General features: G+C 40.8%; 1 protein-coding gene and 1 long non-coding RNA gene across 51 annotated transcripts in view; both read right to left on the reverse strand.

The window, feature by feature from the left end:
• The window catches only part of FNBP1 (formin binding protein 1), a 93,350-nt gene that overhangs the window by 65,855 nt on the left and 4,402 nt on the right, over positions 1-23,093 (reverse strand). For 13 of the 50 annotated variants that reach the window (XM_086858140.1, XM_086858138.1, XM_086858110.1 and 10 more), the window contains exon 1: positions 4,052-4,158. The exons of 28 other annotated variants lie outside the window; for them this stretch is intronic. In XM_086858140.1, the coding sequence (XP_086714266.1) occupies positions 4,052-4,126 (75 nt within the window). In that variant the 5' untranslated portion in view covers positions 4,127-4,158. Of the gene's footprint in view, positions 1-4,051; positions 4,176-23,093 lie in introns of those variants that run through there. 9 more of the 50 variants (XM_086858113.1, XM_086858111.1, XM_086858104.1 and 6 more) reach the window with 2 other exon arrangements.
• LOC147649699 (uncharacterized) lies at positions 18,425-22,493 on the reverse strand. Its single transcript, XR_015278163.1, has 2 exons — positions 22,423-22,493; positions 18,425-20,116 (listed from the first exon to the last, which is right to left on the reverse strand). It is a non-coding gene; the product is annotated as an uncharacterized LOC147649699 (long non-coding RNA).

The following is a 23,093-nucleotide window of genomic DNA, read 5'->3' on the forward strand; positions in this document are numbered from 1 at the left end:
CTCCTCCTGCCAGAGGGCTCAGCTCAGCCTGGAGTCTGATGCCAGCCAAGATAAGCACCTTCAGCTCTGCTTCAAATATACAACCTCTCCATCTCTGGGATTATGCTGGAGTCAGGAGAGTAATGCAAACATGGCCTTTTTAAGGTTTCTGATAAAGAGGTCTTCTAGCTCTCCCACACCCTACTCTTCCACCATTTACATTATTTAACATAAACACATGCATATAAAATAAATACCCTCTGGGGAAGTCCATTAGTCACAAGTCTACATGGATTCACACACTCCTGATTAGAGAAGGGAAATCTCAGGGAAATTCAGGGTAATCCCTGTAAGCAAATTTAACCACCTTTATCAAATAGATCATATTTGTACCAAGAAACTAGCTTATTATCCTATTGTGACCCCATCCAAAGAGGAAAGGTCAAGGTTTCCCAGAGGAAAGAATGCCTTTCAAGGAGATCCTGCCCTTCAAGGTAATCCAGATTTCAAGATAGAGCAGGTTCACCCTGAAAAGGCAACCCTGGTGCTGGCTTGTCTAAACCTCCCACCATCATCCCACCCTGCATCAATTCTCAGAGCATCATTTAGATCAGAGTTTGAATAAAAATCCAGAAATGGCTCCAGGGTGTGGGCTGGCATCCCACAGAGGGACCTGCTGGACTGTTTCTGAGGCCTCACCAAGCCAAGTTTGGTGAAATAAAACTCCCTAAGGAGCAGTGTAAGAGGAGCACATGGTGGTGCAGCTGTTGGACAGATCAGCCTGGGGAAGATGCTGAATTTCTATTTATAAAGTGAGATGAGGCACTTGCCCCATGCCAAGCTCTAGGCAGAACCACCTCAAAAGTACAAGCACTGACCTCCACTATTAAGAAGAGAGGCATGGGGAAGTTTAACTCTACAGATTTGCTAAAGAGAAGAGTTTCTGTTCTTTTCTGGGCATGGAAGAGTTGGCCCAAGTGCCATTTCACCCAGCAGCCAACACCCCACAGCAGTGTGTTACACTGGGGTCATGCATTCCATTGTCCCTTCCCTCTGCTGAGTGCCTGGAGGATGAAAAAAAATCAGTAAAATTGGCAACACCATCACTGGCTGAGCACGAGATTCCAAAGGAAGGGCAGTGCAGCCAGAGGGACACAACACAGATTGTCCTCGTTCCATGCATCTGGAAGGACACTGAAGGTAAGGAAAGGCTCTGAGTTAAAGCTGATGAATCATTAGGATTACAGAGGACACAAAATGTGTTGATCATACAGCATAACCTTCAATTCATGAAATCCCAAAGCATTGGGATACATGTAATCAATGTAAAATAGGACTTCTGAAAAAGAGATTTGAGAGCAGTTAACAATAATATTGTGCCTCCAAATAATCAATACTGAAAACAATTTTTAGAAATTGATTTACTTTTCTCCAAGTTCATTATAAAAATGAAAATTATTGGTAGGAATCTAGAGTTTTAAAAAAACCCCTTCAATTATTCTGGAGTCTAAAGAGAACAACACATGTTTTCAGCACAAAGTGCATCAGCCATGGCAGGGATGGTTTAGCAGGTGAACTGTGCCACAGCAGCTCTGCAGGTTCAGTCATGAGATGCAAAGGGCTCAGGTGCCCCATGAGCTGCTGTTTCAGCTTTCAGCTTTAATACACAGACTCTCCTCTGTTTGTTTTTTTGCAGCATTCTCACCCTTCCAGTCAGGGAGAACATAGGAAACAATAAACTCCACAGGGCTTTAGCAACAAGAAAACAAGGCAAGAAATATGATGCAATGTTCAGTAAGAATGCTCCCACTTGACCACAGTGAGGGAGAAACAAAAGGTCACACCACACCTGTTTTCTCCAAAAGAGAAGCACCAAAATATTTTCAAGAAGAATTCACTACTTTCCTCTGGCTCAGAGATGGGTTCACAACTAAGAATGTTCTGTGAGCAGGCATACAGCACTGGCAATCAGTTTCTATCACAGTAGGCTTCCACCACAGCCTTCATGTTGCTATGTCCTTCCAAACTGCCAAATCTCATCTTCTCCCAGTTTCAAGTGCCTATGTTTATTGTGGTATTAGCTTACTAAATAGAATAGACTCCTAATTGACCATCACAATGTCCATGTAATTAAACTGCTTGTGTAACTGTAACTTAACCCCCTTAATCAGGTTCCACCTGCTTCCCAAATCCAGAAACATGTGCCACTACAAACACTTCCCCAGGTGATGGAGGAGAGGGAATACAGGAGCTGACCCACCAGACTCACACAGGTGGGAAAGCAGAGTCCCTGCTGCTTGAAACGAACTGCTCAGCTTGTTCTTGAGCACACACAAAAATTGAAGCTCAAAAGAGGGAAGTAGAACTTCAGTCATTAACATGAGCAGAAATTTGACATCCAAGTACCCAGGATGCTTTGAATATTTTAACCTTAAGGCAAAGCATGTTTCTAAATTCATTTTCTAACTTCATTTCTATTTCCATTAATTCCCTCCCGGTGCTTTTACTGCTGCCCAAATAACCTTCCATCCATGCATTCTTTCTGAAATTTGCTTGCATGCTTGTTACTGTGACAATGCTTAAAATGGAAATAGTGCTGCCCATTTGCTTTGCTTCTTTTGAACAGTTACTTTAAACTGTCAAAACCCCTTCACTTCTCAATTGCCCTCCTGAAGTCACATTCCCCAGCTAAGTGAAGTATTTTGGGAAGAGGAAAGTTAGCCATTAAAGAAAAGAAAAACCTTCTTCCCATTTCTTGGCCATATAACATGGAGTACAACCAATTATTGAGCAATAAAGTCTTTGAAGATCAGCTCAGTGACATATTCCTTCCTCTTTCTACAAGGCTTCCTTCCATCTATTGCAAAATAGTTCAACCCATGTAGTTCAGATACAATGATGGACCTTCACTTGCCACCAAGGGACTTCTTCAGCCTTAACACTGACTGAAATAAAGGAAATGTCCTCACTTTTCTCTTGAGCTGCAGCATCAGTCTCTCTGCAGCCAGCCAGATTCACCCTGTCCAGCTCCAACACACAGCCAGGCCAGAAGAACTGGGTTTTCTACTTGGTTTCAACTGTGAACAAAACATTAGATTCTAGGAGAATTTTTCCAATTAATTCTGTAATTTAAATCTTCCTGTCAAACCTGCCCAGAGCAGACTGAGCTGGCAGCATTTACTGTACCAGTCTCTGGGCTAAACTGTCACTGTCACCCTTTCTGCTGCTTTCACAGGTGACAGTGCAGAAGTGTGAAATTAATAATACTACACAGAGACAAATAATGAAGAAAGACTATGCTGAAAATTCAGATGCTAATAGCAAATGAAAAGCCTTTATATTAGCATATGCCTCCTGTAATTCTAATGCAGCAATACAAGAAAAGACCCAGGATTCTTGAACGTTAAAAATATTTGAAGACTTTCTACTACTTCATTGCCCAGTAAGTTTGATTCTGTTTCCCCACAAGATTATTTGTTTACACACATTCATTAATAACAAAAATAGTAATAGGAAAATTAATAGCTACTTTTTACCTCTTATCATACCTTCTCCTCCCATATCCCTTTTTTTTAAAAAACTCCCTCATTCACTTTCATAGGCAAAAAGGAATTAAAGTGAAGATCAAGAATACATTACAGTGTTCAATTTCTAAATTACTTTTTTAGATTCCATGGTTTAACAACTTCAAATTATAAAAATAATTAACAAGATGATGAGCCCTTCACAGGCTCAGCTGAGTCCCATATGGCACTACAATGCTGGCAGAATACACGGGAATTCAGATCACAGATCCTCAGAGACCTACAATAAAGCTATATGCAAATGCTAACAGTCTCCAGGCAAATTAATAATGAAAAAAAAATGCATAAAATACAGGCTACCACTGCAAGAGCCTTCCAGAAAATAGAGATGAGTAGAAAATACCAAAGCAATTCAGCATCTGTTGACTCAGCCTCTACTGATGAGAATCAACTTCCCACACAAAACTTGTCAGCAACAGTCAGTGAAACCCTCAGTTAATGACACTAAACAAACATCCCTGATTATATATGGTACATGGGACACCAACCTTTCCCTTCCTGCAGCAGAGACAAGGAGGACTCACAGCACCATGGAGCACAGAGGGATGAGGCAGGGAGACCATCACTGCCTGGTTGACACTCAAACGATGCTGTGGCTTCACTGGTTGTTTTCTGAGTGAACCCTTCCATTCCCCCACACATCCGGTTCTTCTTAACAAAGCTATTTAAGATCACATGCATTTGTCATGCAGATCACCTCTTCAGCCACACATCCCTAATTTCATTTTACCCTTCACATATTAAATAAATTCCTCTCGACCTTTCACCAGGATGCCTAAACAGGCATGGTTTCTGCTTGAGATGAACAATAGATAGCCCAGAGAAAAAAAGCCATCTTACTTGTCCACCTCCATCTTCCTTTCATCGCCATCCCCTAAACATATTTTTCCATAAAGCCCTCAAGGTTAACTATTCTATCTCTTCCATTCATCTGGGAACTTGATCTAGGTAGGAGATCACAAAAAGAAACATAAGATTCTTCTCTGCATCATTAGGAAACGGAATATATTTCAAACCTGTGTGAAGGGGAATTGACAGAAACCAAGAGTGGAAATAAACTATATTTCAGGCTGAAATACCTTTTATGTTGCTAAATAAACTCACCTCTAATTGTCCTACTGCAATAGACATTATGAATAAAGCAGTTTCTGGGCCATATTTCAGCCTTGAAATGCTTACCCTCTTCAACATTTTGCTAAAGCTGGAAAGTAAAATAAGTTCTAATATTTATGCCAGTTTTAATTTGGATAGACTATAACATTGCCCCAGTAAAATAGCAAGGCCCTTTGCACAGCCTTTTAATTGCTTCTGGGACCAACCACACTCATCCCCACCCCAAAAAACCACCTTCCACAAACTCAAGAGTGACCCCTCCTGTTAATTAATCCAGGGTGCTGTCCCACAGGCAGTTTTTGACCATACCTTAACTCTACCTGGATAAAATTAATTCAAACAAGAAGCACTTCTGAGAAAAGCCATGAGCAGCTGGCACAAAGGCCGGCACCTGGAGAGCAACATGAATATTCCAGCTGCTCTGAGGCATGGCCAGTCCTGGGAGTACAACCAGACCATCAGGGCTGACAGGGAACCAATTTGATTGCAACATCTCACAAAAAGATCAACCTACAGCAGAGTTACACAGGAACATCCCCCACTAATGAATGAGGTGAGCCTGGTACCGGTGAAGGTTAAACCTCCCTCTAGAGAAGGTGCGCAACACCAGATTAAAACAGCACTGGGTTACAGAGCCCACAGCAGCAAAGCCAACATGAAGCTCCCAAAGCAGGGCTGGGCAGCAGCTCAGAGCAACAGGTCGGCAAGAGGACACCTCTGCCTGCTGGGGAGGTCACTGGGAGTACAGCCACACTCCCGCCGTGGTGACCCACTTTAACACCTATTATGGAAGCCTTGCAAAACCCAGCACGTGGTTCATGGGGAGAAGCTTCCCAGTGTGAGTACAACACATGTCATTGACTGCCAAGGCATTCACACACACACACACACACACACACTCTCAGTGTCTCAACGTCTCGTTCTCTCTGCTGACAGCTTAAACTGTGAAGTGAAACTGCTCCTTTTGCAGCAGCCAGAAGGCTCTGAGGCCACAGAAGCAGTGGAATTCCAGGAGCAGGTGATCCTGCAAGAAACCTCCTGGTCTTGCCCCCAAGGGTTGCTCTTACCACTGCAGCAAAGAGCCTTCCTTATCAGAGCCCAAACCAGCTGGAGCCCCAAACCCTCCACCTCTGCCATCCTGGTGTCAAACGAAGCCTCTTCCTCCTCCCCCTACGCCTGTTGTATCTTGCAAAGGATGTGGTAAAGCAGAACTTGTAGTCCCTCCATAGCAACAGGGCAAGTAACTGTGCTAACACAGCAGGCAGGACGGAAGGTGAGAGAGGGGATGTTCCATCCGAGAGAGGATGTGGTTGTTGGTGCTGCAGCAGCTCAGAAAGATGTGAGATAACAGAGAGGAGCGATTAATTCTGGGGAGTGGGAAGGCAGGAGGATGTGATCAGTTCAGCTACAGCAGGACAGAGCTGATGAGCAACAGGTGATTAAGAGAAACAGCAACTGAGCCAAATACTGGATAGTGAGGACAAATAAGACTATCCTTTGTTTTCTTGGAACAAGGGAGTTTTTGATGGTAAATTGTGTAGGTTACATGTCCTGGATAACACGGACAGAAATACATCCAGCATGGAGCATTAGGTGCTGCTTTGGTTTTATTCAAACAGGTACCTGAAGAGGCCATACTGAGGCATCACCTGCTGTTATCAGTGGGAGATCCTTCTAAAGACAGATAGTGTTGCATCCCTTGAAAGAGGAAATGTGCTTCTTAGAGGTGTCACAGTCTCATGCACTTGAAAATTAATTTTATAGCTCTCTTTGAATAAGGGAAAGACAAGGCTCAAAAATCACTGTTTGCTATGTCCAAGGACACTTTTCATAGATGGGCACGATGCAGCAGCAATTCATTTCCTTCAAATAAATTTATACACTTTGAGGTTTGAGGCGCTGCATGACTTTGCCACAATGAGAACCATCTGTCATGAGCAGCCCATTCAGAAAGGAACATTTATTTTCAAACCTACAATTCTACTTATAAAACACAGTCAAGAAACCCCAGAACAAGACACAGTTTTGTTTCAAAATACATTATAATGTGCAAATTACAACCCAGGTTGTAAGAAAGCTCTTAAAGAGCAAGATAATAAGAGAGAAACTTCAACTAATGCCAGATGTTAAGTTGAACTATTTTTATTGAAGGACTGAGTGCATTTCAATCTTTTTATGCACTTGTTCAGTTATTTAAATTGGAGACAAAATGCACATGTTGCTGCTTTCGGTGATTCTAGTGCAATTCAACTGATTTAAGTGAACTTATTTGTACCAGGTATAAGGATAAACAGTAGAATCTAGACTTTAAAATCCAGACTCATTAGCTAAGCAAATGCTCATAACTACTAAAATCTACTCAGGCCAGAGAGATGATGCATCTCTACCATTAGCATTAATTATAGCCACAAAACTCATTTAGGAAAAAAAAACCAACAAAACAAAGCAATGCTAACCTCCTCCTCCTCCTGCTCATCCAGGGGGAATAGGGATGGGATAAAGATTTGGTTTTTGCTGACAGTATCCAGAGCTGCAGCCTGAAAGCTGCAAGGACCCACAGGGATTCTCTGTTCGGTGCATTATAAACAAGAGCTTTGAAAATGAGCAGATCCTCCTGGTTTGTGGGGCTCTGCTGGGAGGGTACAAACCATGCGCTGCAGCGGAGCTCCAGATCCAAGCTGCCTCCCCCAGGAGTTGCAGCATGGTAACCAATGCTAAATATACTCTGCTGTTGTTCCAGGAAGGTTTTTCAGTTGACAAATGTTGCAACTTTTTCACTGTTCCCCAGCATCATCCCACTTCCCTGATTTAATACACACCCATTTGTTCTGAAATTATTTGAACAAATGCAATTTTAGAACTAATTCCCAGTAAATCTTTTGCTGTCTGGCCACATCTTGGATTAACTGTTGACTGATTTTCATCCTCTTTTTTTTCCCCAGTCGGTGAAGCTCTCCCTTAATAATACCAGCTGTTAAAACAAAGATCAACAAGAGCTCTTGCCCACGGTTTCCCCTTTGGGCAGCTGTGTACTGATTATTAAAAATGAGCCATAGAGTGTTCTGGCTTATTGCATGGCATGGATAACTACAATAGAAAGCCAAACGAGCCTGCTGATCCATTTAAAAGAACACACACAAAAAAGGCAATTCTGCCCTCTTATCCAAAACCATACTGAATCACAATAGCAGAATCTTATTCACAAGAACAATACTTCAAACTGCAGAAGTTCGTGGGAATGGGTTTTTTTTTTTTGAAAATTAGCTTTTTGCCCAGCTTCATCACAAACCAATGCCATACTGGTTTCATTATGTAGAATACCCAAGTTGTTTTATCCATCCTCAAAGTCAACATTTCTTCATTAGTATCAAACATTCTGAATATGATTCAGCTTTGGGCACACAGCTGGAGTTTAAAAAAGGGGTTCCAGGGGATTAATTTGATTTTTTTTTTTTTTGTATCACCACTTAAAAACAATCACTGTGGCATTGTTACACTTTACAAATAAGAGTCCTTGGTCCCCCTCTATCAAAATTAGCCTAAAAAGATAACAGTTAAAAACCCACCAAATGTCTTGCCAGGTATGCCTGGTATTCTCCACAGCAAAACTTCTAATCTCCATTAAATAAATCCCCTGGTGGGTGTAGAACTGAGCACGTGTGCAAAGCTCTTTTCTACACACGTTAATGCAGAGATGTATTTATTCACTGAACTCAACAGCCTTTTCACCTCCTTCCCTGGCTGTGAAGCCAGACCTGACCAAACCCCAGCGCAAGCACGTTGTCCTTCCAGGATGTTTATGCAGACACTTGGAAAAGAAAAACGTTGCAAAAATCATTAATTCTGCTTAGCTTGAGGTTGACTCCTGGAATCACTGGAGCAATGGCAATAACTAGAGTTAAAAAAAATACACCCCCCCCCCCCCCCCCCACTTCAGAGTGCTCCAAATTCTTCCCTAAAGTTCAAAAAGAAAGTGAAGATCTGAACTAACTGTTCCCTCCTCTCATTTCTGAATTAAATGGAACAAACTGCTGAAAAACTTCTTTGTAGATGAGATCCAAAAAGTATTTAATACCTTAAATACCATGACATGACAAATACAATCCTAGATTTTTCAAGAGCCACTTCACACTCAAGACCAAATAAGATTACTGCTATGCCTGAAGTATTTCTATCTGCCATTGCATTCCATTTTTAACCCAGCAATTAGATTAGGTGCTTCCACTCTGATCCAAGAAATAGTGAAGTTTCCAGAACAGGAAGATTATCAGAGAGATATGCAACTCAGAAATCTAATGCAATGGATAGAACAATGTCAGAGTGCATAACATTTTAAATGTCTGCAAACAACAAAGTTGGCCACTTCAAAATATGTTAACAAAATCTGTTCAAAGTGCATTTCATAATTCAGAATTATCTATTCATACACTCCACTCTGGAGTGAAGTCAAGCTACACTGGCAAAAAATGAATAAATTCTGTAACTAGGCCAGAAATGTAAGCAAAGAGCCAAAAGAAAGCTGTAGAGACTCTATGCCTTAAATCTATCTATGAGGGTTTCTCACACAGCTTTTTTATTACAATAAGACCTGGCCTCTCCTGTAGCTGTAAAAATGGCAAGCAAGACAGTCCTCTAACATCCTGTCACATATTTTCCTTTTACCCAATATCTTTCTCCTCTCAGTTTTTCTCTGATAAACATTCAGGGAAGAACTTAACCCCAGCTGCAACTGCACTCTGCAACATCCTAGAGCTGGGCCATTTATCTCAATTTTGACAAAAACATTGTTTCAGTCTGATCCCACTTGCCAAAAATATTCAGACTTTAAGCTGATCCTTGCCATGCTTCTCTTCCTGTACAAAAGACAACGTTACCTGTACAACCATAGAATTACCAAGCTAAAATATGGTCAGACCAAAACTAATGTGGCAACTCTACCACGTACACATCTTGCTAAGGATCGGAAACATCCACCTGTGCATCAAAGCATGAATTGCTATTGATAGTAATTCTTCATACTTCAGTCTCTTATCCTTTGGATAAAGAGAGCACATCTTTCTATTCTCACATGCTCACTTCTGTGACATTTCCAGGTAACAGCTTCCATTAACTGTAGTGTGAGTTTGTGTTACATCAAAGTTTAAATATGAGAAAAAGTAATCACATTTCCTTTAACCAAATAATCACTGTCCAAAGCCTCTCAAACCCCACTGGCTCTCCCCCTTCTCCCAACAGAAGCCTCTCTCAGCTCTCAGTACTAAGACTGCAGCAAAACTAAATGAATGCATCAAAGTAGGTGGAATAAGAAGGGGGAATCATTGTGCAAAATGCTGACCCATCAGAAGCACACAAAGCATTTGTTCAGTGGTGACAATGAATAATTTAATCTGAGGCAAATTACCAAACAAACATCAATTAAATTACATGCTAGACTACAAGAGAAAGTTCTCCCACACACATTTCAGGTTTGCAGAGTCAATAGAGCAGCACAATGCACTCTGTGACAGTCATCCAGGCTGCTCACTCAGGGATACTTGATGTTCTCAACAGGACATATGACAATTGCAAGAATCTAAAGAGAAAGAGGTAAACTTAACTTCATCACACTAAACAAACATTTATACAAGAACAATAAAGAGACCACGTGTCACCTAGCCTTGTAAAATGCAAGAAATCAGAATTCCCTACCCAACACTCAGTAAACGTGCAGAACTAGTGTTTATAGGAAATTGTCTCCACCATCCATCAATTTTAAGGCCTGAGCACCTGATCAGAGAGCATTTAAAGCAAGTTGTAGCAGCAGCTAAGACTCCCCAGTCTAACAGCAGCCTCGTTGTGCTAAGTGCTGCCTTTAGTCCAACAAATCCAGAGCTGGGTCCAGCTCACAGAAATCAGAGACACGTGGGGAACCACAGCGTGGCGAGCGAGGCTCGGTGGTTTGCTGCCTGTGCCACAAGGATGCTGCAGGACGGCCACACTCCGAGCCCCAGCAGACAAAGCTCAAGTTCACTGTGCTGACCATACCATGCCAGCCAAGGCAACCTAAAATTACAGTTTCTAGAAAGTAGGGCAGCTACAGACTGTCCAAACCTTTTGGTCTGGCTCCCTACACAGCCTCCAGCCTCTCAAAGAAAAACAGTCAGAACATTTTATGGAAATAAATCAACAATTACAGTTTCTTTTGACCAATATGGCTTGGAAACCTAAGCATTAAGAATAAATGACATTTTGCCATCCTGAGCTAGAAGAGCAACATCCTTTGATCCTTTAAGTAAGGACTACTTCCCTCAGCAAGGATATTCTGCTCCTAAGCTGGATAGGCAAGTCTAGCTGAGCAAAAGGGGTAATCCAGTTTTCTTGCAACAACAATCTCATTTCCTTAGGTTCCAAAACCAAATGTGAATATTTTATAGCTCATGCTATAATAATGATGATACCATGATATAGATTTCAAGCTTTCACTGCACTAGAAGAAATATCTTCACAATACTAATGGAAATTACATCAGTAAACAGCCTCGTATTAATACAGTTTTCAGACAAAGTTGTGAAGAAAATCACTACCCAATTTAAAGCAGTGCTTATTTGAGCCAAGATAAAAAAACACACTTGGGTCTCACCAGTCTGACCACTTGCCTCTGCTCACCCCATCTTGTAGAACTACATATTTGCCTAAATCCAGGAACAGTGAAACAAGGGACAGCATGGAAGACTGGATTTTTTAGCTTTCACTAAAATATCTGTGTTCATCCTCTAAATAAAGTCATCTACTTCAAGACCTTGAAAATTGACTTCTAAAGTTTTAAATTTTTTGCAGTTTTTGACAATTCATATCTCTCCAGCTGCCAGGCAGAATACTGGTTCTGAGGGAGGAAGGTGTATGCTCACCAGACAAAGACAAAAAAAGAAAAATGGTTTAATGTTTTATCAGTTCTACTCTGGCATTTAAATATTAACTTAAAACGAAACTGAAAATACACATAAAATTGGGCTGAGGCTGCATCCAGCCTCATTAAAACCACATTATATTAGTTTACCTAACTGCAAAGGCAAATATTTTTTCAACATAAATCCTATGCATAAAACCATGCAATAAATGTATCCATTAGCATCTAGATAAAGGGACTAATAGGAGGCTCACATAACCAGCTATGCAGTAAAACCTAGAGCACAATCAAGCTCCAAGACAATTAATACTACCAGGAAAAGCTCTTACTAACTTTCCTAAGCCCAAGATGCACAACCTTTCTGAAATACAGATTTTCAAATTCTTTATAAAGCTGGTAAGGCTACGGCAAGCAGACAAGAATTTTAAACTCTCTTTTAAGGAGTTTAGAGCCAACAAAGCTCCTGGTATTTCAGTGCCATTGCAGGCTCTTGTAACACTGCAGGCATTTAGAAGCACCAGCAAATTAATATGCTGCACCAACTCATTTGGTGAACAATCTCATTCAGATCTTAAGCTGCTTGTCCGGGGTTCTGAATGTGTGAGCAGGCTGAAAAAATCTGAGGCGCCGCAGATATTTCCTGAAAGGGTGCTACAGTTTTTCAAGTGTAAAGCTGCTTGCTGTACTTTGGACTGGTTACTGGGACAGCAATAAAAAGCATTCTTGTGTCTGGAGGGCAAACAAAACCAAGACCACCACACCACATACATCATGATGTGCTTAGTCAAAGAACTAACACAAACCATGGTTAAATGTTATTAAAATCTTCGTTGTGGAGAGCTGCCAGTTAAGTTTGGTCATTGTGACAGCACAATGTGTGTTACAGGAATATTTCTTAATTAATTGGTTTATTAGGACTCTATAATAGCAAAGTATGCTGCTCACAGAGCACATGGGGTGGAACTTTGTGACTAAGATTACGGATAAGTCATCCTGATTCCCACTCTTCTCACATTCCTGGAAGATCAAGTGGAAGGCTACCATAACACCACCAACAAATAAACACTGGAATGCTTACATTACAGCCTGCTCCTTGTGTTTTCCTATCACAGCAATAACAAACCATGAAGCATTAAAAGAGGATGGCAAGCACAGCGCCGCTCTTTTCTGTCACTATTGTGGGAGGAAGTCTAACAAATGCTTGTCATTTCCAGAAAGTAATGGATTCCCCAACTCTGGCATAAACAGCGCCCACAAATTGCATGCAAATCTGTCACAAATTCACTTCTTCACAAGAATGATTCTCCATTTAACATCAGCAACTGATAACACAGCACTAACATCAAACACAGCCAGTTCACAGATGAAAGTACTGCAAACAGCTTAAGAGCAGACTGACATCTTGCAAGAGAACCATAAATTTAGGTCAGCTCATTGCTGTGCTGCTCAACAGAGGAACATGAAACGATGTGATGTGCAGAGTAAGATGTTGGTCACTTGGGCTCATGGCTTCCTGCAGCAAGAGAAAAACTGCAGCCCATTTTCAGCACAACTGGACAAGCCTGCAAGGTGGAGACCGGATCATTCCGTTGAGGAAACAGAATCTCCCTTTCTGGTAACATCCACAGGATTCACAGTGCAACAGCCTCCAAAGAGAGAAGAAGCTGTTTCCTACATTATTTTTGCACAGGGCCATGTAGGGCACCTCACAATGACATCTTTAACAAGTAATTAATTACTCAAATGAAAAGAAAACACACATTCCATCCTCCCTTTATCAGGGATGTGTGAATATCACCCCCACACAACTTCAGAAGTCTAGATTGGGAGGGTTTTAAGCAAATGCCATTAAATATTGATGTTGCATTTCATTTTTTGCATGACTATTTATTTGAAGAGAATTAATTAGTACATTGAAAAAACTCTTTGAAATGTGGCTGTCAGACATACATACTTTTTATAACATCCAGGGAATACTGCAATACCTAAAATAAATTGTACTATCAGCTTGCTATATTGCTTTTCAATATCAGAAGATACAATAAAATAGATAACCTCTATTTCACTTTTAGCTTTGTCCCAGCCTACAGTAATTATTCCATAGTTACAATTTCACAACACAGAACTTCCATAACAAACGTGGGCACAAGAGAAATCACCATATTTTACCCCAGACCAGAAGAGTCATGCGACAGGAGAGGCTGATGATTTCCACATCCTTGAGTGTCTTGTGCTCCATCCTTCCAATCATTCTTGTCTTTAATTCATGTCACATAATTTGCAAGACTGGGACCATCAGTGCCTGGATTGCACACTGCTTACTCAGCACATGGGGGTGGGATCTCCAGCAAAAAATGCTGCCAACAAACCCAAGTTCATGAAACAAATATTTAAATTTTAAAAACAATCAAAGGACTTCTGGAACAGTACAATACTTTAAGCACCACACTTACACTGAGGCATTCCTCAAAAGTCTTGCTAGATAGACTTCCAAATAATTTATCACTGAAATGAGACAATAATGGCCATTTACTCAAAAGTGGAAGATATTCACGGGCAAGTTCTTATTTTTGTGGAAGAGACACCTACCTTTGGATATTACAGCTCATTGGAGCAAATGAAAACTCATCACCTCAATCCACTTTTTAAATTTTCAAATATCTTGCTGTTTTATTACGTTGCCAGATCACTATCAGCAAGTCTCTCTGCAGTGCTCTGGGTCTTCCAGAAAAAGTAATTTGCTGTTCCTGTGACACTTGATGTATTCAGCTGATCTACAGGAGCCTTGCTAAATTTGACACTTCTGACGTGGTGCTCAAGGCTGTGAGAGGTTATCACGCTGCATTTTAGGCAACATCTTTGGAAACAAATGTTGCAAATTCTAAAGTACACAGTGATAAGATAAATCTTATGAGTAATGCAAGAAAGGCAAAACAAACTGGTTTTGATAATAAATAATCTACTCATGGGAAGTAAGATGCATGGAGGGGGCATGGGAAAATAATGGGATATTTAAAAAGAGAACCTGCTCTGCTGCAGAACATTAGAAAAGTAAATTGTCTCTTTAGCAGAGGTCAAAACTAAGGTGTAAGGCATCTGCACAACAGTGTCAGCCTTCCTCTTCCCCTTTCCTTCTTCCTCATATCTACACTTTGCTTACTTCAGATTTCACCCATTGTAAGGCTGCAGCTCTGCCTATTGGATTAATGAGCATTCAAACACGTAAGAAACACTTTTGTTTGAAGAACAAAGAGGAACCTCCTCTCTAACCTTTGACTTCAACAGGTCTGAGCTACTGATCTTCACAGAGCAACTGGAGCTTCTGGGCTCAGTTCCCTGAACATCCCACGACTCCCCAACTATTTTATAACACAGGGATAGAGCAGTTGTTTGATGAGCAGTTGAATCATCTAAAAAAAATGAAAGAGGATATTGACTTGAATCTACAAGATGCTTTATCTGCCAAGCAGGGAAAGCAAGTTTGGCCTCTGAACCAGACTGATTCAGAGAGGAAGAGGAAAACAAATGTGTGTTTACCTACAAAGAAGGCAGGGAAAGAAAGAAAATTTCTCACAAATTGACAAGAACATCCCCTCCCACAGTAAGGACAATGAGGTCACTTAGTGCTCTACAGCTGTTCCAGTGACAATACCTTCCACTTAAAATAGTTTTTGGAAGCTACAACTCTGGTCCAAAGGTTGAGTCAAAACTGCTCCCAGCCAATGAAGGGAAAACAAAGGGTTTGTTTTTCACAAACTCTGAATTTCAAATCCATCTCTCCAAATTTTTGGCTGCTAATTCATGGCCCAAACTGGTGGACCAAGAACCACTAAGAGCAGTGAAGTTTATGTTATGGGAGAAGGCTTGGGCAGAGCATCTCTGAAGCCAGAGCTCAAGATGACCACACCTGCCAGTTTCTAACAGGGACATTCAGAATTCGGACATTACTAACAAAGAGCCACCCTAAAACATTCCAGCTTTCATGAAGTCTTTATGGGTGTACTTGTACAGAATTTCAGAATTCTTGAAAAATAAAATCACAGTTTACCTGGCTCAGTCTGCAGAGTGAGATGGACCAAGACAAAGTGACTGAGAACTAAGAGCAAGACAGAACACCTGTCATGTGGGCTCCTCACTTTTATTTTTTGACTACTTTTGTACACAAATGACATCCACAATGATCAGTAAGCACATCTAACAAGGCTGCTGACACTTTGTAGTTCTTGCTTATGAGCATTTACTATACTGACAAAAGTTCATTAATCATGTTTTATTCCTCCTCCAAGTTAAAGAAAAGTAAAATGCCAAATAAATAAAGCTGAATGCAACCACGACATTTTTTTCCTTATGAAATTCACGTGGCTTATGGACTCTGCAAATGCACACAAGAGAACACAGTTTTAACATTTTGTAAAATGAAGACATAACACAATATGTGTAAGATCCCACACTTCCTCTGTAGTGATTGTTGTTTAAAAAATGATGTATTTCCTGGCTTTAAGATGCCTAATTCTACTAATTTGGTATTTGTGACCATATCTATTTTTGGAGCAGCTATGGAACACATATACAAAAGAGAGAAAACAAGTTCTAAATGCAGTGCTGTGAATAGAGTACAGTTCATGCATCTTTTCTTCCCTAAGAGAATCTGAGCATTAAGCATTGCACCACACAAAGAAACTGTATTATGGTCCCTCTTTTTAAGAGTGATTTGTGCCTGTGGCTTTTTTTCTGTTACTTTTGGGTTCATCTTATGATTATTTTCAAAATTCTCCTATCCACAAAAGCCTCTTGAAGTGCATTAGGGCTTACACACCAGTCCCAGACTGTTTAATTTAGCCCTAATACCTTGAGGAAGCTTCAGGATGGATTGTTGGTGTTCCGATTAAAGAATCAATCCCACCCCCTGCCAGGAAGGTTGGATGGATGCCTTGCCCCCAGAGGGAAATCAATTGTGCTTCACTGACCAGCATCTCCCAAACAATACATGTGTCAATGTATCATGAATAAAAACCCCAAACACTTCATTCTTACATTCTAACTGTAAAAATGGGGTCTGAATTTCCATTATTTTGACATTTTTCACTTGTCCAACTCTCCTAGTGTGGATTCTGGCTTTTGATTCCTCTGTCACTATTCCATTTATTTTTGTTCCCAGAGATTAACCCACAAGAAAACCACAGAAGACAACACCAAGCCAACAGTACATCCAAGTCAATACAAATGTCTATAACTGTGTGCATGAAACTCATAAATATCATGTGAAATGTCTTCTGACCTCTGTGTGAATGGAGCACACCATTCTGTCATGCTGTTCCCAGCCATTGAGTACTTCAACTCAACTGCTAACAGGCAAGTGGAATATTTATATTTGTATTGTTTAGCTCAGCAAAGGTTTTTGTTAGCGGAACAATTCAACACACGCTCTCAACCATTAAATATTGGCACTGAGATAGATATCTTTCTGTTCAAGACTCTGTATTTTCCAAGAGTGACAACTATGCAGACCCAGTCTCCAATGATGCCTAAATTAGGTGCATGTGTTTTAAACCATCACATTTTCTAGCAAAAATTGTCATTTTTCAACAATTACAGCTTTCCTATTTCAAGATCATTTCATGTCAATCATACTGAACCTCTGAAAAATGAGGTTTCAGCAATTTTATACATAATATAGGTAAAAGGATGATGCAGACAAGAATCAGAATAGGAACCACAATACAAAAATAAAACCAGCCCACAGTTACCCAGAGGAGGAGGTGGTGGAAGATGCTCACACATACCAGGAATGGATGCAAGCTCCTACCCACCTCCAGCATGGTCTCTTGGGTTCCTCCAATGCATCTCAGAAAGACACATGCAGCCACACAGCCAGACACTTGATTTTATCTTTAAATAGAGCTGGAACCTAGCTAGCCCCCACTTTCCAAAAATAAGGCTGTAAATCCCCAGGGCACTGATTTAAACAGGCACCAAGTCACACATGTCATGTGAGATGCATTCTCACTACCTAAAGAGTCTGCTGGTGCAAATTTGGGTTTCAGGTAGAGCATGCAACCATAATCTGTGTGGATGCCTTGATCCTGGTGGTCAGCCTGGCAGTACTTTGGGAGGATGGAGCCTCTCAGATCAGCTGATGATGGTGCAAAGCACCAGAGGAACCCCTAACCGATATTTCCATCACTGCAACATTTGCTTAGGAGTTGTTTTGCACACCAAAAACTGAAGCAAAGCTGTGCAGTTTTTTTAGCTTTTGCATGTTAACTTACAAACACATGCCAAAAGCATCCTGTGTGAAACCCAGATGTTCCACAGCTCCAGAGACTTGTAAGGAAATAAAGGCTTTTGACCAGCACATATAACCCTTGCTTCTCACCCTTTATTTTTAGGCTTTTTCAGTGACTACATATGAGCAAAAGGATCTCAGACTGTTATATTTGGGAGAAAGAGCCAGGATGGGTGAAAAAATATTTATGTAGTGCTCTATCGCAGCCCTCCCTGGTCATCTACTGCCAGCTTTTCTTTTACTACAGCAAAACCTGAGTTACACTCTCTTAATGAACACCACTCCTGTAAGCCCCACATTTGACAGATCAACAGCCCTCAAGAGGGAAAGAAATATTTCTCTTCCCCATTTAACTTTTGTTTGAGAAAACACACTTCCATTCACTCCCTGCTCCATGCCAATCATTTTTTTCATTTTGTAAATACAAGATAAAAGTGCTAAAGCATTTCTCTCTGCCTAAGAGAGTATAATGCAAAGTGAAAAATTTTATCTAAACATATTTTGAACTTATTTGCTAAAAAATTCCTTCAGGCTTTCTGCACAGAATGAGTGAATGAAAAACAGCAGTGCACAAAATTCTGGAAAAAGCTTTTATTTGGGGATGTTGTCAAATATTCTTCCACAGTGAGTAAAGATGCAAAGTGCAACCACAGGAATCAATGTATATACACTGTAATCAGTTCATCAACTCCACTTAAACATGACATGGAAAAAGCCACATAAAATAGAAATATACAAAGCCAAAAGAGGACTGCTAGGTCTCTGCACTACTTTTCTGCTTTACTCCTTATCTAATCCTCATCCTTTACTCCATGCTTATTCCTTCCCCTTGTGCACCCACTATACTTTCTCCTGATCCCATCAAACTCTTGACTTGCAGTTCCTAATGCACTAATCCCATTGCACATCCAGTCTGACAGCAAGTCACAATCCCACCCGTCCTCCCAGAGCCCAGCCCTGCTCATGTGCTTTTATCCAAGCTGTTTCCTTGTTACTGACTGGTTCCTTGTTTTCTTTCTTTAAATTAATTTTCTCCTCCTGAGCTCATTTCTGCTGTTTTCTTTGCCCCACTGCTCCTTCTTCACTCACTGTCAGAACAGCCAATTTGAATTATCTCTCCTCAAATGACCCTCTCCATCATTCCTGGCACTTCCATCACAGGAACACTTCCTAGACAAGCAGACCCAGCTGTCTGTAACTAGATCCTGGTGTAATCTCTAGTCCTCCTTCTCCACATTCAGTCTCCTGAATCAGGTGGTTTCCTCTCTGACCACACACCTCACTCACCCTCAGGTGAGTGTAACAAGAACCAGTCCATGACAACAGAAGAACCGGTTTGCTGCTATGAACAAAGAATAAAAGTGGTCAGAGGGATCTTTACCTTGACTTGGTGCAGCCATGCTTTCCATTCCACTCTCCTGCTCACTGACCCACGCTGTCCTTCCATCACACAGCCCAGATCCCACCCATCCAGAACTGTCCTCCAGCCAGCTTCTCCCCCTGTGCCATTGGGTGCCAACAAAGGAGCCTGAGAGCAGAGCAGGCTGCCCAGCTCCACCCTGGCCTCAAGCAGCCATGCCATGGGAAGCCTGGCTGCTCTCCTGCAAGGACCAGGCTGGGCCACCTTCAGTTATTCTGTGGGTGACCTCATCTTGCCCCACAAAAATCCCTCCAAGGCCAAAACATAGCCAGCACCCAGGAAGATTTGGTCAATAACGTCTTTACTGAGTACAGGCAAAGTGGTATTTTTCCAAGGACTTACAGGTTTGCCTAATTGAGGAATATTTTCTCAACAACACCAGCAGGCATATCCCTGTTCAACAGCTTCTGTCTGTCAAATTTCAAAACCTTGCTCCAATAAATGGGAGTGCTACAGCTCTCCAAAACCAAAGAGGCACCGTGTTCAGCATGTGCAATATCTTTGCCCTGGTAACAACTGAATGATCCTGACTGCTCTGAAACACAAAAAAGCATGAGGCAGGCACAGAAAGAGGAAAACTGCAGCCTGAGCACCCTAACATGGAAAAAAAATTAAACAGCAGAAAATAGATGATTTGAACAAAAAATGTTAAATACATTTTCAAAAAGAACGGCTGCCAGCTCAGTTTAGAATAGAGTCTGAGACAAAGAAAACTGTCCAAGGCACCAAATAAACAATTTCTTGGTGTTAATTAGAGCAAAATCTCCATGAGTGCAGTTAGGAATAAGGAATATGCTCAGAATCCTTGCAAGATGATCCTTCTCGTCACATAGGTAGCACTCCTTTACCTGCACAGACACAGAGCAATTAAATTATTTTTTTTAAACTGTAAAATGAATAATTTATGAGAGATATTGTATCTACTACTCCCAGCGGAGTAAATCTAAACATGACAAATGACCCTTTCCCTTCAGGGAATGAATGGTACTGGCAGCACTTACACCAGCCCCCTGCAAGGGCAGAACTGAAGGCTTTACTTTATAAAAACACTTTAGGTACCAAACAGAAGCTCTTGAAAAACACTGAACAAGAGATGGCCAAGTGACACATTTAATGGAAGAAATCTATATTATTTCAGCTACAGCAAGCAGAAGAATCCACTCTGGGATTTCCTCAGGATTAAGGACTATCTGGGTGACTTGGTAGCTCATTGGGAACCATCCTTCTGAACCAGACATTAATTCCCAACTGACTCCTTTTCAAGTTTATTGCTTTACAGGGTTTCTGAGGGCATCTGGGGGATTGCTGTTGTTCTTTTAACTGTTTTGCCAATTAGGCTGACTCTTCCTCAAATAAATTAAGGACAACATTGCAACAGAATCGTTTCTTTACATGGTTTACAACATGATCTGCTTCAGTGATCAGCAATGAATACCAGGCAAACAATATTTCATTCCTGCACTTTACTTACAGAAGAGTTAATCTAGAAGCCCTTCTCCAGTTTTTTTTTTTCCATTTTTAGATGCAAAAATAAACAATTTAATTATGTCAAAAAGCCATTCTTAATAAATGGAGACAAAAGAAATTATTGACCAGGTTAATAAGGTTGTCTCCAGACAACACAGAAACAGAGTGATCTTGTTAAATTCCAAAGGGATCCAAACCAGCCCACCACACCTGCTGAGAAGAAAGACTAAAAGCACCATAACCTGTAAATAAATACTATATATATATATTTTCCACTGTTTTCTATTTTAGAGCCAAAGCCATTGATTTAAAAGAATGGCAAAGACTGCAAAACGCCAAGAGACATCAGTGCTTTACCAATTTAACCAGCTTACTGTTTTCAGAAAAAAAAAAAAAAATTAAAAAAAATAGAAAAACAGTTTCTAGAGGTGAAAGGAAGAAGAGAAGTTTCATCTGAAGCGTACAATTATACTGAAGGGGGAAGTTATTTAAAAATATTTACAAAAACACTAAGGAAACACAACAAACCATTGGATTTTGACAGCTGGACTAGATTCAATATATAACCAATCTCAGCAGCAGTATTTCAAACAGGATGAAAGTGAATTTCCAAAAATTCATTAGCAGGTTACCTGTCCAGCAATCAAAGGCAATAATGTAAAGCAGGTTATTAAGTTACAGTGGCAGTGCAACAGTGGCTCTTACTCTTTATGTGGAATTCAGCTTTTGAAATTCTGCTTTAAAAGAGTGTTTTACAGCTTTTGAAATTCTGCTGTAAAAGAATGTTTCACAACATGAGTAACACTAATGAGCTGCAAAGAGTCCAGAAAAACATCAGCTCTGTTTGACTGCCTTCCCCATATGGTTCAAGGAAGCGGGGGATCTTGAGCAGCCACAATAAGGCTGGAAGGGAAAACACTGAATTCTGCAAGTCTTGACTCACACTGAACCGTAATGGGGGACCGTAAATCCCCCATTCTTTAATGAATAGGTAGGAAATACGAGAATAGGTCGTTTGACAACATTATAGAAATTTTCGTTCGCAAAGCAAATCAGAATTGTAAACGAAATTACTCAGACATTCAAACATTAAAGTCCCAGCAGCTCTTCAGGTACCAAAAGGGAATCTTTCTACTCCTGGTGCCTGGAGGAGCCAATGGGTTATACCAGGGACCTCTCACATAACCCCATTCTCCTCCCAACCACCTCCTGGGAGCAGCAGGGCAGCCCCCACACAACACAAAGTTTTAAAAAAAAATAAAATCTCTTTTTAATCTCACGGAAAGGACTCTGATAGTTCTTTACAATGCATGTGCACAGAGGCTGCAGCAGCCCCGAATCCCACCCTGAGCTGGGCATGCACCCAAAGGTGTGAGCTGCAGAATGCAGATACTCTGTAATGACTCAGCTTCTATAAACTATTTCTCACTCACTAATCTGCATATACAGGCTGACCACTTAAAACAGCGAGAGAGACACTGTGAAATAAGGGGATGTTAATGGCAGACAATTTTGCTGCCTCAAAACTGTCCAAATAAATATGCAGAATACTAAACTAATACTACTTAAGTAACAAAAAGTGTGTTTTGCTTTGAAGTGCCCATTTCCAGCACTCTGTGCACAACTTTTACTAAGAACTTTAGAATAACCAAGCAAAAATTAAAAATACAATGCATTCACTACTGACCTCAGCCTTTCACTGTATTTGCTCTTAGGGTGCTTTTGCAGCATATTTTTGTGGGTGAAATTCCAGACTCCTTGAAATATACAAAAGTTTTAACATGTTACTAAACAGGAACCAAGTTTTTATGAAACAGACACCAAAAAAAAGGGCCAGGGATACCCAGCTCTGCCTCTGGGAGTTATCTGAATGGCATCAAGTAAGTTTCACACCAAATTTAGAATAAAATACACGTTTCAGAAAAGCATTTGCCATTACCACAGGAGAAGATTGTCTAAGCTGCCAACAATTCACCCACCCACCTGTGAAGGTTAGGCCCATAATGGAAACTCTCAGCTCATCAGAGTTAACCTATGACTTATCATGCAAGACTAATTACCTGTGTCCTTTTCTCATCAGACACCATTTCCTTCTCTTTTAAGTCTTGGAAAACAACACTTAACACCCAAACAGCTTGGGGGGTGAGGGCTGTAGGAGGTGTAAAAATGGGATGGGTGGGATGACACACAATTTCTACTGTCTGCAATCAGCTCCAGCGCTGCATACAATAAAACTGGATGTCGGCTCAAGGATCAATACATCAAACCTAGATCCAGCTCTGCAGATGCTCTTACAAGCAGAAGGAAACAGGGTTTTCATTTGAGATCACATTGGACTACAGTGCCCATTACGCAGGC

This window comes from Cyanistes caeruleus, chromosome 20, assembly GCF_971803275.1.
Source record: "Cyanistes caeruleus chromosome 20, bCyaCae1.hap1.1, whole genome shotgun sequence".
NCBI classification, from domain to species: Eukaryota; Metazoa; Chordata; class Aves; order Passeriformes; family Paridae; genus Cyanistes; species Cyanistes caeruleus.